The sequence below is a fragment of the Lates calcarifer genome, linkage group LG11 (assembly GCF_001640805.2).
Source record: "Lates calcarifer isolate ASB-BC8 linkage group LG11, TLL_Latcal_v3, whole genome shotgun sequence".
NCBI lineage: Eukaryota > Metazoa > Chordata > Actinopteri > Centropomidae > Lates > Lates calcarifer.
Window position 1 is genome coordinate 23047093 of NC_066843.1, and position 18088 is coordinate 23065180.

General features: G+C 38.8%; 1 protein-coding gene across 2 annotated transcripts; it reads right to left on the reverse strand.

Moving 5' to 3' along the window:
* Window positions 1–645: 645 nt before the first annotated feature.
* LOC108898497 (SWI/SNF-related matrix-associated actin-dependent regulator of chromatin subfamily E member 1) lies at window positions 646–17703 on the reverse strand. 2 transcript variants are annotated; one of them, XM_018698379.2, is made up of 11 exons: window positions 17607–17703; window positions 17019–17068; window positions 14733–14776; window positions 13900–13998; window positions 10559–10639; window positions 9783–9914; window positions 6233–6404; window positions 5802–5974; window positions 5524–5625; window positions 3591–3852; window positions 646–3000 (listed from the first exon to the last, which is right to left on the reverse strand). In XM_018698379.2, exons 2-11 carry the CDS (start codon window positions 17023–17025, stop codon window positions 2636–2638), a joined length of 1437 nt encoding a protein of 478 aa, XP_018553895.1. In that variant the 5' UTR covers window positions 17026–17068; window positions 17607–17703; the 3' UTR covers window positions 646–2635. The 2 variants fall into 2 exon arrangements, with proteins under 2 accessions (XP_018553895.1, XP_018553894.1); XM_018698378.2 differs by having other exon boundaries at window positions 10547–10639.
* Window positions 17704–18088: the final 385 nt, after the last annotated feature.

Genomic DNA, 18088 nt, shown 5'->3' on the forward strand with positions numbered 1-18088 from the left:
GGCTATAAGGACATTGCTTATGTTTGGAGAAAGAAGGGAGAGGTGTATAACCCAAAGACAAAACACCGTCCCCACAGTGAAACACAGTGGTTGGAGTATTATGTTGTGGGGATGCTTCAGTGTGTCTGGAACTGGGAATTACGTCAAGGTGGAAGGAATCATGAAGACTGAACTGAAGACAAAGGTCCATGCCAGAAGGCCATCAAATCTGGAGGAGCTTGAGAGATTTGCCAAAGAATAATGGATAGAGATTCCTCAGGAGACGTGTCAGACACTTGTTGAAAACTACAACAATCGACTGCAAGCTGTTATCCAGCAAAAAGGATACACAATTGACTATTAGCATCAGGGGGCTAATAATTTTGACCCTGGTAGAAATTCTTTGCTCTGTTTAACAGCACTTGGGAAATACTTTTAAAACAATGACATTTTCATAGGGGGCTAATAATTTCCTTATCTGTAAGGATTTACACAAAGTCAATTGGCATACAGTACGAACTTGTAATGGTTCAGTTAAAACTATCCTTAAGTTTGGTGAGGCTAGAAAATAATATTTTTATCAATATTCAGACATGATTTCCCAGAGAAAGTGTTTTTAGTTGACTAAAATGCCACATGCAGAAAATTCTCAACACAGCCAACAACTGACTGAGAAATCACCTTTATTTGGATAGATAAGTTTAGACAGTACAAAAAAAGATGCAAAAAAAACAGGCATATTACTAAAAACAGTTCAAGTAAGAAAATAGTCCTTTAAATGCATAAGTGGCTGAGGTTACATTTGAGTGAGGGTAATCTGTGCATCTCTTGTTCAACGCTTGTGGTGTTAACAGGGAATATGCACTCTAAAGGAGGAACAAAATCTCAACTTGTACAGATTAAATGTGAATAAGAGTATGTGTCTGGTCTTTCTACATAAATACAGGGGGGAAATATCCATGTCAACTTCTTACACTCAATGCAAGTCATTTCATTATCCACAGATTTAAAAAAAAAAAAAAAAAAAAGACCTCTGAGACAAGTCCATTCATTTTTTCTGTTTCTTAGAGACATCATTGTTTTCATCCTATATTTAAATTTCAATTAAGAGTTTTCCTCAACCTCAACTCTTTGACCAAATCTTCAGTAATTGTTCAAAAGCTTACAGGATGATTGTTGGTATTTAGTATAGTATGCAGAGGGTGGATATACAATTAATTAAAAAATGGCCCTGACCATATAACTGTCACTTTCACAACAATGTGTCATCCCCAGCCAGAGAAAAACTTGTAAGAAACGGCATCTGATTCAAGAGTACAGGTTTCAAATGAAGACTGAATTTGGAGCTAGATTTCAAAAACACAAAGCAGAACTAGTTGTTTTGCAAATCAAACAAAATGATAAAGTGGAAAATGGAGGGGTGGGGATTTGAGGTCCTTTCATATGATGTTGCCCTTTATTACCAGAAAATTTGCAGAGCTTCCATAAAGTCACACATCTAACATGAAATATTTTATAAAACCCTTGAGTTTGGAGCTGTGGTCTTAATTCTGAAAAAAATTTACAGCTGATTTCAAGGTTTATACATCACGGGACTGAGAAATATACAGGTATGTGTACTACAACATTTCAGCCACATTCAACAGTATTAAGTCTACACAGTGGGAGTTAGGGGAGCATATGAAAACCAGCCATGCCTTCTGCTTACAAGAAACTCTTGAAGTCACTTCATCCTGGTGCCTTTAATTTGTGTCATAGACAAGTTAGTACTATAAAACAATTTACACATTGCTACTTGACATTTGATGTAGAAAGATGAGAGATGTAGAACCATGGCTTGAACCGCTCAAAACATCACATTATGTAAAGGCTGGACTTCGTAGTAATACTCACCCGCCTTTTGGCACATTTAACTGTGTGCGGATAACTAAGATGTCACCTTGGACTCTAGAAAATTTAAATTTGAATATTTCCACGTTTACACATTTTATAGATCAAGAAAAATAATCTACAGATTAATCAATAATCAAATTAAAGGTCAGTTGCAGCCCTATGCAGAATTGGTTTTGACCTTGGACTTTTGCCCATTATCTCGGCACTGTTGTTTAAATCAGGAAATACATGAGGTAACATATGGATTTTGGACAATAAGCAGTAGCAGATGGTAGGAACAGAGATGTTCAGGTGTATTCATGAGATATTTGCGTATGACATCCAAGCAGCCAATGGGGTTATTGCTGGCCATTTAAAGTTAAACAGCCCTCTAGTATCCCGTTTTTAGTCTGCAAGTCTGGATGTGGTTATTTTTAGACTAAGAAAAGCCATCCTGTCGCATGATTAAAAGAGAAGAACGACAGCACCTGGAGCACAAACTCAGCTGTACTCATTTTACTTATCTCACTCATATTAAAATTCTAAATCCCCCTTGTTTGGTCTAGATGCATGAAGCTAGATGATGATAACACTAGATAACTCTTGGATGAAATATGTGTTTAGAATGAATTGACCTTACTAAGCCCTAAACCATTCTCAACATCTGTCATGACAGAGTCATGATACAAATACCACCTCTTCCATACCTGCTGCTCCATCCAGAGATAGGGAGCAGCAGCACAGTGAGGATGTCTACAGCTACCACTGTGTATCTAATACAATATTACATATCATACTGTTGGCTGCTCTGACTAGGGGGGTGTAGTGGTAATGGGGGAGGGGCTGGTTCTTCTGAGGCAGGGGGAGGTGGAGGTGCTGTGGACATATTGGGGTTAGCTGCACTAGAGTTGGCTTCCTGGGCCACTGGGGGGTCTGGAGCTGCTACTCCAGCATTGTTTTCTGAGGGTGGAGCAGGCATGCTGTTGTTGCTGCCACCATCATCACTGGGGGTGCTGCTGCTAGGAGTGCTGCTCTCCCTGGAAGGCTCAGGGGGAGGAGTTGCTTTATCAGAGGCAGAAGAGGGAGGATCAGATAGAGGAAGTGGAGCAGGATGAGGATCTGAGGTGGGCCCTGCAGGCACTGCTTTATCTGAGGAAAGAGTAAAGAACACAGACAGACAGATTTACTTAACCCTCCCGTTGCCCTTTGTATTCCATATACTTTTTCCTTCTTACCATTATTCAAAAACAAAAGCTAACCGCTTCAGAATCATGAATGTCATGCACAACAACAAATCCTAACACACATACACACACACACTTTGTCAGCCACCGGATCCCTTTGACCCAGAGGACAACACGAGGGTTAAGGGAAAATAAGTGTTTGAACATTTGTAAGGATAGCTGATCTTAAAATATAGCATCCAGGTGCTTAAGTGTGGACACACACTTCCATTCTCTATTCATGTCAATCTGCAGTACAATCATAAATATATTAATATGTGTATTTACTAGAATCAGCACATGATAAGGTGAGCATTTATAATGTTTATGCTGTTTTGCCATATTCATTTCTACATTATTAAAATTTTGAAGTGGATTTTTGACTTCATAGGATAATTCTTTACACACACACACACAGACACACACACGTGAGATTTCAATTAAAAAGGAACACAGAAAAAAAATTACTTAAAACATCAAGTCAAAACATTCACACTCACACTTGCACGTACATACCTGCCACCATTGGTGAAGGCATGTCCTCCTCCTTGGTCCCTAAAGTGGAGATAGTTGTGTTTTTAGCATTAGAACTGCTTTGCTCTGCATTTTTGTTTCCAGCTGCCTCCTGCTGTTGTTGTTGAGCCTGCTGAGCAGCTTTCTCAGCCTGCTCAGCTGCTTCACGCTCCCGCTCCTCTGCCCGGCGCCGGGCTGCCTCTTCAGCAGCTGCCATTTCTGCTGCAAGCTTCTCCATGTCCACCTCAACCTTCTGACTGCACAGCTGGAGATACACATGAACACTGACTTCAATAAAATTCAGTTCTCCATTTACAAAAACAACACATTTTTTCAGACTTTAAGACCTTTTTAAGACCTACTAGACTAGAAAAAAAGAAAAGACTAGAACTTCACTTTTAGAATTTCAGTGTACTCTACATGAGTCTCTACAAAATAATACTCTTCCTTTGTGATCAGGGTCCGTCAGTGCCCGATCCATAACTGGAAGCACAATCTATTCTGCACATGAACAAAACTACGCAAGCAGAAACACAACTTATTCCTGCCCAATTTGTACCACACGTGTGAACCACTTGATGGCAGACAAGAGTTCCGTTTTGCACATAAATATATGTGTATGTGGCCTCTGTAAAGACTTTAGACCCATTATAATTCTAAATATACCTCTGCCATCACTACTCTGCTCTATACTGCAACAATTCTAAAGACTTTTGTCCCTAGCAATTATTAACACCCAAAACCATTACTCTGGTTTTGTCTATGACATGTTTGTTATCTGCACCACATATTCACAGTCAGAATAAATAATCAGAGTAAAGAGCACTTTGATAATTGAAATTTTTTTCTAGCATTTCTATTCTAGTCATATGATTATATTGTTTACATTTCACCTTGTTACCTGCAGGTATCAGAACTTCTCCTCCTGTCATATTAAGTACTTTATTACTGGTTCTGATGACATTACTTGTAATTAAAGACTCCACTTCTTTCACCTGAATGTGCTCAGGAAATCCTGGTTTGACTTAACGAGCTGATAACCAGCGTCGTACGACTGCTTAGACACACCGCAATTGTTAGGTTTAGTGAAGCCAGAGAACTATAAGATACCCTAGATATGTTGAACTTGCTTTGCCAGAAAGGTGAGTGTAGGCCTCCTTCTTCTTTTGTTGTGGTAGACTAGACGCAGCTCCAGCGTATTTCTGCTGCCCTCATTCAGGATACTTCCCTCATGGCAGGCCTATATTTGCTATATTGATCTGTGTGATGTAATGTGAGATGAGGGATTCTGTTTTTAGTTTATTTTATTTTTAATACGTTACATTTTATTTTGAGATTTAAAAACTGCAGTGTCAAAAATCAACAAATAAATATTATCCGACCTCACATGAATTTTTAAGACTTTTGTAAGATTGATTTAAGATTTTTTAAGGCCTTATTTTCAGATTAATGAATTTAATCTTTTAAGTCTAAGAATCTGTGGGAACCCTGCTTCCGCGGTTTCATTCACAGTGTTTGGTCAAGTGAATTGGCTAGACTCTCATATTAACACTTAGCATGACTTCGACATGTCTAAGCAGACATCTTTCAAGGAGTTCAGTCATGCTGACTACTTCTCAGAAATTTCATTTATTAGATCATAACGTTTGTGCTTTATTGTTTTTTAAATTTAAGCTATTATGGCTATTTAAAACATATATCTGCACGTGTGGAATGGATTGAACAGTGTCATAAAACAGGTTCAATTCTGCACATGCGCCAAAATCAGCATGTGGATCATGCTTCCAGGTACAGATTGGGCACTGACAGGGTCATAAATACTTCAATAAATTCGGTCTGACTGCATGTTATTCACAATGAATGTTCAGCAATCTGGAGTAAAACCTCATGCACACTACACACTCAGCTGTCTCTATGTAAATAAGTACTGCTGTACCCGCTTGAGCTCAGTGTTGAATGAGTCAGTGGTCTCCAGAAAGCGTCTTTTCTTGTCTTGGTGGCGATCCTCGATCTGCAGAAGTTCTGCCTCCAGCTTCCTCTGACATCAACAAAAGACAGAGGGTGAAGCACACAGTGTGTCTCTATAAGGTTCAACAGTATCTGACATCAACATTTTCCAAAGGGTCAAGCGTTTTCGATAGAACAAATGGCCACTAAGCCCACACATATTCACATATTCTCTGGGCCTGGAAAGAACATGTTCTGTCAACATACCTGGTGCACCATAAGAGACTGGACCTGCCTCTTGAGGACCTGCATGCGTGCTGTGGTGACCACTGAGCGGACATCAGGCACCACAATCTCACTGAGTATGTCGCTGATGAGCCGGTGGTTCCTCTGAAAGCGAGCAGCTGCTGTGTGCTTCACTGAAAAACCATCATCATAGTCTGGGCAGAGGATAAAGAAGAATCTTAACAGACCATCATGAGGGAGGAGGTTAACTGCTTACTTATACATGTTCTGCAAACGTCCACTGTAAAACTGCTTTCAAACCATTCTAATCCCTAAAAATGCTAATAATGTAAAAATCTGTCTGAAACTGTGCTTGAGGCGCTGTGCCGCACTTCTATTTATGTTTTAATCAAACATCTCCGATATCTAAACTAAGACAATTCAATAAATGAACGCCTATATGTAAAACTTGCCATCAGGGTCTTCAGCAGGCTGAATGCTCATGTAAGGCTCGCCTTTGTCCATACGGCTCTGCCTCTGCCTGCTCTCCTCTTCCATTGCGGCCTCAGCCCGGTTTTTGGCATTGATATAGGCCAGGTAGGCTGGGGAGTTGTGGTAGGCCTTCAAAGAGTCATTATACTCAATCTGAGAGGGGAAGAGAGAAAAAGAAAATAAAAGGCTGAGCAAGATGATACCACTACCTGTCTGCTCTTCTAATAATCCTTTATATGATTTGTTATTAAGCATAAGTACATTTTATTGTTAATTGTCTCGGGACAACTATCCAGATAGTCTATGCAAAATCTTTAAAATTTTGACCATCAAACCCTTATTTCCTCCAGAGGGTGGTGAGTGGAGCTCTATATTAACCCACCTATCCATCAAGCATGTGTTCTTCATACAAGGATAACTGTGTTATTTTGACTAGACTGTTGAGGATTTATAACCAGCCAAGATCATTTCATTCTAGAGGTTCAACGATCGATAAAAGCAATATCTCTAATGTAATCTAATGTAATGTAATTAATTAATTATAGGTAATAGGTAAACATGTATTCAATAGATGAACATTTTTTAATATGAACTTATATATATTTATTAAAATCTACTTAAATGATTTACGTTGCACTCTAATATAAAGGAAAATTACACTGCAGTTGTTTTCTTAAGATCGCTGTTTGAATGAAAACTTTCAGATAAAGTTAGCAGCATTGTCCCGCCCACAGCACCATCTGATTGGTTACACACAGAGCCATGGCAACAGCCAATCAGCAGTGAAAGCTGTGCATGCACAGTGCTCACACACAGAACAACTCTGCTTTTTGCACCACAATCTGGTGCTGCTCAATTGGGACTACTAATTGATTTGAGACTCACATTTCTGTGCAAATTTTATTTAACTTTGTTTTATTGACTTTATAAAACTTCAGGAAGCTATTTATTTATTTAATTAAAATTTCAGTTAACTTTATAAGACATGCTGCTGACCCTGGGAGCTCCCTGCACTTTTTGTTTTTGTTTGGACTTAAAACAAAGATAAGTGAAAGATAAAATAACATTTCAGTTATATTGAAATTTTGGTAAACTTTATTTGCTGTAGAAAACTTTAGGGAGATATTTATTTGTTTAAGTTTTAATTTAACTTTATAAGACATGCTGCTGAGCCTGGGAGCTCCCTGCACTTTTTGTTAGAATTTAAAAAACAAAGCTGTCTATTGTCTAAGATAAAAAAAAAAACCTTTAACATGTTGCAAATCTGAAAAGCTGTTTAATATATTTTTTAAGGCATTTAAACAAAGTTAAGCGCCAGAGTTTGTATTATTCAAAATTTTGATGCCATTTTTTTACTGCAAATGAATATCGGCTCCAAATACCGGTTATTGGCCTCCTTGACTACTAATAATCAGTATTGGTATCGGCCATGAAAAAACCATATCGGTCGATCCCTAGTCTTAAAGTCAAAATATCAGCATTTCTCTTTTTAAATGCACACAATCTGTCAACAGCAGTGAAGATGCTAGTCCTGGCCAGCGCACTAGCTGCTCTCCTGCAGTTCGCTGGTGCTTCTCAATCTGATCTGATGGCGTTTGAGAGGATATGCCAGCATATCATTCCTCTCAAAATGGGATAAACTGCCCATACAACAAACTCAGGTGTGTAAACCTCTAGAGACTTGCCCAAGAAGGCTAAAAATAACACAGTTTTGGAACAGTCCGTTCATGTTTAAATATCGTGTGTAAAATCCAGAGGTCCACAATGTGTTTGTGCAGACTGGGTCACGCTTGGGCTGGGTTCTGGGATTACTTTACAATACTGGATAAAGGCCTGTGTTTTCTGGGCTGCAGTTTTATTAGGGCTGCGCGATTCTGGAAAAAATGAGAATCACATTTTTTTTCATAGAATTGAGATCATGATTCTCTCAGTTTTTTTTCAACATGTTTTTTGCACTCATTTACCCGATACACAAGTAAATGTTCTTTAGGAACAGAAGATATAATAGTGCCTGATATAGGACAGGCGAAAGAAGAAGAGTATGGTCTAGACCTGCTCTATATGAAAAGTGCCTTAAGATGACTTCTGTTGTGATTCAGTGCTATATAAATAAAACTGAATTGAATGTTTAGCTAAGTGGTAGTTGATGGAGTCTGTAATTTCCTTGTGTCTATGGGAGCTTGTCAGGTATAGTAATAAACTGTGTAAAGTTCTAAGGCTGTCCCTTAAATATCGACTATTAGATACATTAGTCAGGAGTACCCTGATCTGCGCTTCCTCAGAATTCACACACAGAGCACTGCAGGAGCAACAGTGTGACAGACTGTAAACTTTACAACCAAATCTTGTCTTAAAATGACGAAACCACAAAACTACAAAACTAACTTTACAGTTACTAAATGAAAATGGAGCACAATGCAGGCAGTGTGACTCGCTCTTATTCTCTCTGCACCAGTGTCAGGTGAGTTGTACCTGCCTGCTGACAGCTGCATGCCCACCACAAGAAACTGCACATCTAAAGCAGAAACTACCAGTGATAAGACAAGTTAAAACCAAGTTGCAGAATACCTGGTTGAGCCGAGAGGGAGAGAGAGAAAGAACTGAAAAAGAGGAAATAGTAGAATTATCTAGCTAATCTTTTTTCGTCACAAGCACAGTGCCATCAGCGGGGTTTTCTTCTGGATTCATTTTGCCATTTTTATTTGTCATAACACAACGTCTGGTCTCACACTGTCATTAGCCGCTGTCACTCATTTGATCTCACCAAGTTTTTGCTGCTCTGAATCATGTGGCGTAATGACACACTGTCATTGGCGGAGGGAGATAGAAGCGTTCATTTTGATGCAGCGGGTGTCCCTGGCGTTTAGAAATGAGATGCATAGAGTTCTGAATCGAGATCGCAATTTTCATACGATTAATCGTGCAGCCCTAAGTTTGAACTTTTTCTGATTTCGCATGCAATTCCAGTGCCTTTACACCTAGTATGCACAACTTCAGTGTCCTCTTGCACAATGTGCAGTGGGCTTCATATGCGTGTTTTTAACTGGTTTCAGCCAAACTAAATTATTCATTGAGCCAGGATCCACTACCTTTGCACTTACCCATAGCAATGAAAAACCAAGTAAAAGTAGCCTACTTAAGAGAACCATTCATGTTACTTCACAAACCATCCAGCTTAGTGTATGGTGATAAAAGCTGAGCTACATCTGGACCGTTGGAACTACACAGAACCAATATACACTTTGCAATCAGAGAATTTCATGCTGCCAATACATCAAATTAATAAATAAATAAAATAAAAATAAACAGTGATGGAAGTAGCATTAACTACATGCTGACATTTAAGACCTAAATGTAAACTGATTAAGACCTAGTCAGTAAAATCTTAATGTTTTTAAGACTTTTTAAGGTCTTAGATTGAGATTTTTAAATTTTAGACTTAGACTTTTAAAGACTTAGTGGAAAGTGTACATAAATAAAATCAATTAATATTAATTAAACTAATATTAATTAGTAATTCTGGTCACTCACCTTCTCAGCTTCATACTCATTCAGGTAGTCCTGTTTCTCTTCATCAGTCAGGTCCCGCCACATCCCTCCAATTATCTTTCCAATCTCCCACAGCTTCAGGTCTGGGTTGGATGCCTTTACTTGGTCCCATACCTAGAACATGCATGCAAATGCAAGACACAAACATACACATGCAGAAGCATTGCCCACAAGCACACAAACACACACAAACATAATATATGGTCATTACAGTTCAACTGTGGTTAATTGCAAATAAGGTTACTACAAGATAGTGAAGGAAATAAAGCAAACAGTGCAAAGGAAAGAAAAAAAGAACTCCTATATGATGCATCTACTGGAAAGAATTATTAATTAGCATAAAAATGAAACATTAAGTGTTGCAAAAAGGCAGGATGGAATGTAATGAAATATTTCAAAAGACAGATTTGCTAATTTTATGTCAATTTTAATATTTAGAGTAGATTGTCTTTAAGCAGAATTACAGCTGCAAACTAGAGAAGCAGGTAAAGCAAGGCCATTCAAGGAGGAAAAGAAAGGGGCAGGAGCAGATCATGCATGCGCATGCTTATTATTTCTCTTTAGCCCTGACAAACACAAGAGGCTACTGTAAGCTAACAGGATAACAGAGTGTAAAGTCTCCACTAGATGGTTGAGGTGGCGGTGAGGCGTCATGGCTTGGCTGTCTCCCACCCTCAAACCGCTGCACCTTTTCAGGGGATGGGAGGACAAGCAGTAAAAGCAGACACCGTGGATGGGTGTCTTACCTTCCTGCTTACCTTCCGGCTGTACCGCATGTAAGGCATCAGTGGCTTGTCTGGAGGTTTGGGAGGCTTTGGGACAGTGATGCCTGAGGAGTTCTGTAGGAGGAGTAGAGAAAAAGAGGACAAGAGAAAAGGGGAACAAAGAGGGGGAGAAAGTATAAGTGAAAATATAGGAGGGATGTAGGTGAAGGGGAAACAAACAAATGAGAGGTTCAGATAATAGGGCTGGGTATCGTTCAAAAATTTTCAATACCTGTATCGATATCTTGACTTCGATACTAGTTCCTGAGCGATACTTTTTTCGATACCAATTCTTTTTATTTTTCAGCTTAGGCATTTTTCCAATCAAAGCAGTTTTCTAACACAAAAAATATACAACAAACAATTTCCAGTGCAAAAGAACAAGTGACAAGTCAGTGTCTAATGCTCACTGCTGCAGACTAAGGACCTTTAAATCTTCAGGCAGTTAAACACGGAACAACTTTATGCTCTTAAATTGATTCCATGCATGTTCTAATACTTCAGCAAATTGGTCGTGTTGTCGGCCTTAGCAATGATGTCCTTTTTGCAAATATTGCATGGTGCTCAATTGGCATCAATCTTGCAAAATAGAGACGCACTTTTGACCTCAGTCGCATTTTTTAAACTGCTTCCACACACACACACACACACACACACACACACACACACACACACACACACACACTATAGTTCACAACACAGATGCACATGAACCCCGTCTGTGGGCATAACCACATAAGTATTTTTCCTGCATGCCTCTGCCACGTGTAATATTGCAGCCGATCACCGGAAGCATGATCAGATCTTGATCATGTGATTACCTCCTTGGTATTGAAACTTGGCACCAAAAAGCAAGGCATGTTTCTATACCAGGTAGTATCAAAGCATTTCGATCTGTGCCATAAAAGAACCGAAGTTCGGTACCCAGCCCTATCAGATAAGAGAGAAACTCAAATAAACTGCCATCAAATGTCCACTGATTATGGTCTGATCATCATGTACATGTAAACACGACAATTCATACAATTTAAGTGGCCATAAATGCAATTCTTACAAGAGGATAAAAACATTATTGATGCATATCAATCCATTGATATGCATGTACAGATAATTATAGTTTAGCAGCCAGTGCTTGCATGGCTTGAAATAGAGCTGTGCAATAAAATGATCTTGACAATTACAGGAAAAACAAACAACAACAAAAAACAAAATCACACACATACGTTTTTGGAAATGTAAAGGTAAGTGACCATGGGGAGAGTCAAACATCCACACAAAATGAGGAACTTGTGGCAAAGAGAGGTCACACAACATCTGGAAATGGTTCAGAATTCTAAAGCTGGACAAACAGCAGGGCAGTATCTGTTGCAAAATATGCTGGCGACCTGTGCGCCAAAGATGTGATACATGTCAAACATGTTCCACCATTCGAAAAGGTAGCATTATCATCTTGCCATCACTGTATACAGAAGGTTTGCAGTCCCAAACTGTTACCACTTTCAGGTAAGCTTGCAAACAAGTCTCTTGTGGTAGTTTGACAATCAAACCTGAGCAGCAGTGACTCGTGTCTGCCCTTCACTCCATGTGGTAAGAGCTCAAAAAGAAGCAGGGAGCACAATTTCATATTTTATAGAATAAGACATAAAAGGTAAATTTGGTGAAAAGGGTGCTTTTACAAGGCTTATTTCTCTCTTTCTGAGGGCATTTTTTTTCATGCAATTAATTTGCATGTCAATTTTTTTTCAAATTGTTGTTTTTGTTATGAGTACCTTCACACAGAACACAAAGATAAACAAAAAAAAAAAAATTTTTTTTTTTCCTAAAAGAAAGTTGATTTTTCTGAGCTTTCACACAGCAAATAAAGGCATCACAATCACAGAGACTGCCAGGAGCTGTTTTGGGTCAAAGGATCCCAGTGGTTGGTTGTCTGCCTCCCAAAATGCAGGAGTTGCACCCCAGACAGGACCTGAAACTGTTCCACAAACATCCTAAAAATATGTCCACAACCGGCTGTGGTGGAGATTCAGCTTCTGTATGTTTGCGGACAAGTATGTTGCACTTGAACATTCTATATTCACGCAGTGTATATGAAAAGGCCTGTAGCATGTCAACTTATTAATTAAAACATGTATGATTGTTTAGAATCATGACAAATTTTGCAATGTAGGTGGTGATACCCTGTGAGGTTTTCTGAAAACAAGCAAAGTTTACATTCATTGGTAGTCACCACAATACCTTGTGCATATTTTAAGGCCTTAAGGTCTAACAAACACTCTGAATGTATTTTCATCCTCAAGTAATAGTATTAAACGTAAACTGTGATAGTAATTGATATTGATAAATGTGAAAAAATGCATATATCATCACAATATTTTGGCTATATCACCCAGCCCTAACTGGAAGTATTTTTAGAGAGTGCCAAAAGGAATTAAACCACTACAAAGGGGAAAATGTGTCATCTGTTTTAGAGGGTTGACTAACTGCCTGGCAGGAAGACAACAGTCATGCAAGTTTTGTGGGCCAGGACCTGAGATACAATTAATCATGCTTGCTTTTGTGCATTTCTGCTTGCATTTCCACAGCATCTAAAGAACCTTGAAGTTCTGGAAAATTATATCCACTACACTGATCAAAAGTAGGCTGGCCAAAAGCAAAAAAAGGATTATTCATTTAAACCTATCACTGAAGAACAGATTCCTACCTATACGGGATCTTCTCTTAAAGCAGCAGAGTGCAAGTGAACCAACTGTTAGCTGAAGCTATTACGGGGCAGGAGCAATCTGAATTAGACAAATCAAATCTGTCTTTTTAGTACAAAATCCCATTCATCATACTACATACATATTTGTTTCAGACCTGAGGCATGCCTGCACTCTGTTTAAGACCAGTCATTTTAATGGGGGCCGGCTTGTACCATAGGAGCGGTATGACAGAAAGTATTAGTGGTTTTGAAACCATGACTTTTTCAAACCACAACCTACCTTGAAACCAGTGACCAGCCCATGCCTACTGAGAGCCTAATTGTGGTGCATTTCACCATAAAACTTGATGTAATTAGGTCTAATTATAGCTGTAGCTGTTTTAAAAAGACACTATGGAGCTCCAAGTATGAAACTGGACACCTTTTTCTTATCTAGTATTTAAATTAATGCAGCCAAGTGAAGCTCTATATCCCAAAATCTCCTCCTGATTTTTTTAACTCAAATCTGAAAACCCACTTTTTCTTACAACTGTATTTTTTCCATTATATTTTCTTACCTCCCCTTTCCTCATATCCTAAGCCCCATACCCTTTTCCTAAACCCATACCATTTCCCTCCCTCCATCAATCATTACCCTGCTGGAGCCTCCGGAGCTCCCTCCCAGCCGGAGGTTGTTGTAGGCCAGATGGCTGTAAGGGTTGTAGCCCACAAACCCAGGGGTGGAAGGCATTTGCTGATGGAAGACAAATGAGACAAAACACGAATGAGAAATGGCTCACAAACAAGGAAGAAGAGGGATAAACATAAACAAGTGAAAAGGGAGGGAAAACATGAAAATATATGTAAAAATTCTTTGCTTGTTTCAATGATGTCATCATGCAAGGCAAAAAAAGGCAACAGTGCAGCAGGCCAACATTCAGAATGAGTGCACAACATGTCAATGTTGCATGTAAACTAAGACCATGCAACAAGCTCAAATGATCTCTCTTTAAACACATTGAATTTATTTAACCATGTGACTGTACCACTGCACTCCAACTTTACACAATGTTGTGCTCTGCTGCTGAAAAGCAGGAAATGAAAAGTAACTACTAACATGAATGTATGTTTACAAACAAGTTCAAGCTTTAAATGAGACGTCAAAAGATTTTAAAGAAACAATAATGCTTTAACATAGCCAGAGGCAAACTGACCAGTTCTGTGCAAGACCTTAAATAAGTGGTGGTATGACAGAAAAAGGCTAGATAGAGTGAGAGTGATGATGCGGGGCTGAACAATTGGTAGCAATTTCTGTGTGTTCAAACAGAAAAGAAATTAAATTAAAGCAATGTAAAAAGTTGATGAGGAGGGAGCAAGACCGCATGAAGGAAAGATAAAAAAGAACCAAAAGGAGTACCAACATGTACTAACAGTGAACAGACGTGGCCCTTGACCATTAAAGACTGAAACTGAGAGTTGTACACTTACTGTTGTTGGGGCAGGGGGGGGTGGAGGGGCATAGGATGGCCGTTCTGTGCAAGAGAGGAAAAGTAGTAATGTTAGTCAGCTATTACATCTGATGCATAGTTTATATACTTTATCTTTTCAAATAATAGTTCATTTTTGTTTCATAAATCCGCTATACAGTGAACACTGGGCCTGCCTCCTAAACCTCAATGATACTAGTACAAGGGTGCACTGCAAACCTGAATTTTTCTAGACATTACCCGGCAGAGCTGTACATGTGAGCACAAACGTCAAGTCACTTGAATCAGTCATTAAACAGACCCTGCCAGCTCCCTAGCATAAAGTCTATGTAATGTCCAGGTGAACCTTTGTGTGAATAGAGCAGGTAACTGTCTGCCCACTGCGTTGGTCTTCTGCACGCTCAACCCAGGCACCACACCTTGCTTAAACCAAATGGAATATGAATTGCTAAAATTAAAAAAAAACAGCCAAAATGAATCTTCTCTAAATGACCAAACTTCATACCTGAATGTACTGATAGGAAAGGTGAATGATGCACAGCAGCACAACACACAAATATGCAGTGCATGCCTTGCCTATTCCATATGGTTTCTCCTCCACTACTGCATATACTACATGTGGGGAAAAAAACACTGGCATGACTTCTGACATTTGGTGTTGCCAACACTTCTTGTAACAGAGGAACCAGGCAGCAGTGACACACAGTAGTTTGCTAGAATAACCAGGGACTACACTTGGAATGTCTTTGACTGTATGAACATCAGATGTTTTCAAATCACAGATGACATTCAAAAGGCAAAGGAGTCGTCTTCCTATAGACCATTAAAGTAATAAAAGATTCCTGTTCTGCAGGAGCACTGGATTGGAGTGTAACTGGGTGAAGATCATCAGAAATATAGTATTTTGTTTGTTCTACCTAATGTGTATTGACGAATAAACGTATGTATAAATATATAAACAAACATATGTAGAAATATGTAATATGTTGTGAATGTAACACACACACAGTTAAGACCGAAATTATTCATACCCATGCCAAATTTATTTTCTATTAATTTTTGTGTTATTCATAATATACCACTACATTGAAGGTCAAGGGGATAAACAAACAACCATCCTGTGGGAGGAAGCTGGAGTATATGGAGAGAACCCACGCAGGCACAGGGAGAACATACAAAACCCACACAGAAAAGCCCAAGGCTAACGGGGGCTCAAACCCAGAACCTTCTTGTTGTGAGGTGACAGTGCCAACTACTGCACTACTATGCTGTGCCACTCCATCTATCAGTGAATTTTAATTTGACCAGTAGGTTTCTTCTAGTTGTAAATGGCATAAGTATATGACAAGATAATGAGGCATTGTGCTAGAGATAGAAATGGTTAAAAAAAACTATTTCTGTTCTGATTTCGGACCACTCTTCTTTTGTGATAATGTCCAAGTATATTTGAGGTTAGACTGAAGTACAATTAAATCTAATTATTATGGAGTTAAGAGATTAGAAAATAAAAAATAAAATCAAATACAGTAAAACAAATAGAACATAAGAATAAAAAAATAATAACATTTACAATGCAGAGCTATACATTTATCATAAATCTCACATTTGATGTCATAAGGGAGGTGAAAATACTTATTATGGAGCGGTCACCAACCCACATTTATCAGACGTGTTTTAATTGTGCGACAAGAATTATATGGCGCAGTGAAAACAAAACGAGAAGTTTCCGTAAGTGATTCAACACTTAACCGATGAGCCCACTATATAGTCCTCTACACTGAATTTCCTATGTACTCAATACGTTGTAGTGAATGAGTGAGTGATTTCGGACAGTCTGTGAGACTTGCTAAGTGTTTGGTCATGTGACTAGGCTCCGCGAATTAGCATGTAGCACGACCCCGACATATCGAAGAAGGCATCCTGGAAGGAGTTAAGTCGCGCGATTACTTTTAATAAAGTATACTTCTTGGATTACAGCGTTTGTATTTTATTGTTGTCTAAATGTTTATGTGGCCATTTAAAACATTGTGTCCGGTAGTTGTTCTGCAGGGCCGGGAAACTGAAATATTGACGGCCATATTGGCCGTGAAAACTGTCTAGCCTGAACTCGGATTCTGGTCCCCTTCAGGATTAGAGCAATGAATGAAAGCAGAGGCAACATTTTTATTCAAGTGGCTCTTTGCGAAAACTATTAAATATGATCTCTGGACTAGTAATGGTAACACCACAAATGAGTCATTACATAGGTGAATTCCCGTCACTGTTATTAAACTGTATGCTTACTTACTTGACATCGTGGCTGCAGACGGGTAACAGGCTATTCACATATTGGTAAACCTGAATAAGAAAACACAGAAAAAAACAGCCGCACAATTAGCTCAACTACAATCAATATACTATTATAGTTTGGTAATAGCGAAACCGATAAATGATTGAAATTGTCCGACTACCGCTATTAACAGTTAATGATAACAATGGCTGACGGGGCCTAATGAACTAGCATACCCGGCCTGGCCTTCTACCCAAACCTGCTAACACAAAGAGATCATGTGCTCGATAACAATGTTGAAGTTGATATCTAATATATGGTTTTTGGACTTTAAAGCAAAAGAAGCGTGCGCACACAAAATGCGCGTTTATACAGACCGAATTACAATTCTTATGTCTGCAACGTATGCAGGATGATTGAATAAACCTCGCTGTTAAACTAGTCATGGACAATACCAGCTCCCGCTGGCTCCTCACAATGAGGTATTTAGCTATCGTTATTAGCTGACCAATAGAAGGCAAACCAAATGTATTCTAAACGTTTTTATATTGAAGTTACGGAATGATAAAAATGTAATATTTTCTGGAAACATGTAAACATACTAACCCAATCGTCCTTTGTTCCCGCTGTAGGGCCGCTTGATCCGCCTTTCTCACAAACCGGAAATATCGTTTTTGTTCTGGCCGGAGGAAACGGTGTTTTCAGAATAAAAGCGCATTTGCTTTAAATACGTAGCTGCTGCTTTATTACATGCACACACTATTAATGAATACCCCGAAATAAAAATTAAATAAAATGAAACAAAATTATACCATGATGGAGACTGTAATTCTTGAATAACAAAGTGTTTTTGGACCAAGATTACGCTTGGTTGATCAATCAGCCATTCTTTCCGTGAATTGGGCTTTTTCCAAAGGCTATTTGTTTACGTAAACATCTCTGCAAATGATGGGTGATTTGCAATACCCTAAATTTTCATATTACACAGAATTAATAGGGGTGATTTGGGAAAAAAACAAAAGAAAAAAGAAAAAAACAAAACCCCCACATAAGTAGTTCAGTGTGAGAACGTCAGGACACTCACAACA

Bases quoted from the DNA above. Each gene is read 5' to 3' on its own strand.
- LOC108898497 (XM_018698378.2), bottom strand. The intron at 13,999-14,732 runs GTAAGTGTACAA...GTCTTCCATCAG, and splicing joins CCCCCCCTGCCCCAACAACA to CAAATGCCTTCCACCCCTGG. The intron at 6,405-9,782 runs GTGAGTGACCAG...TTCCCCTCTCAG, and splicing joins ATGAGTATGAAGCTGAGAAG to ATTGAGTATAATGACTCTTT.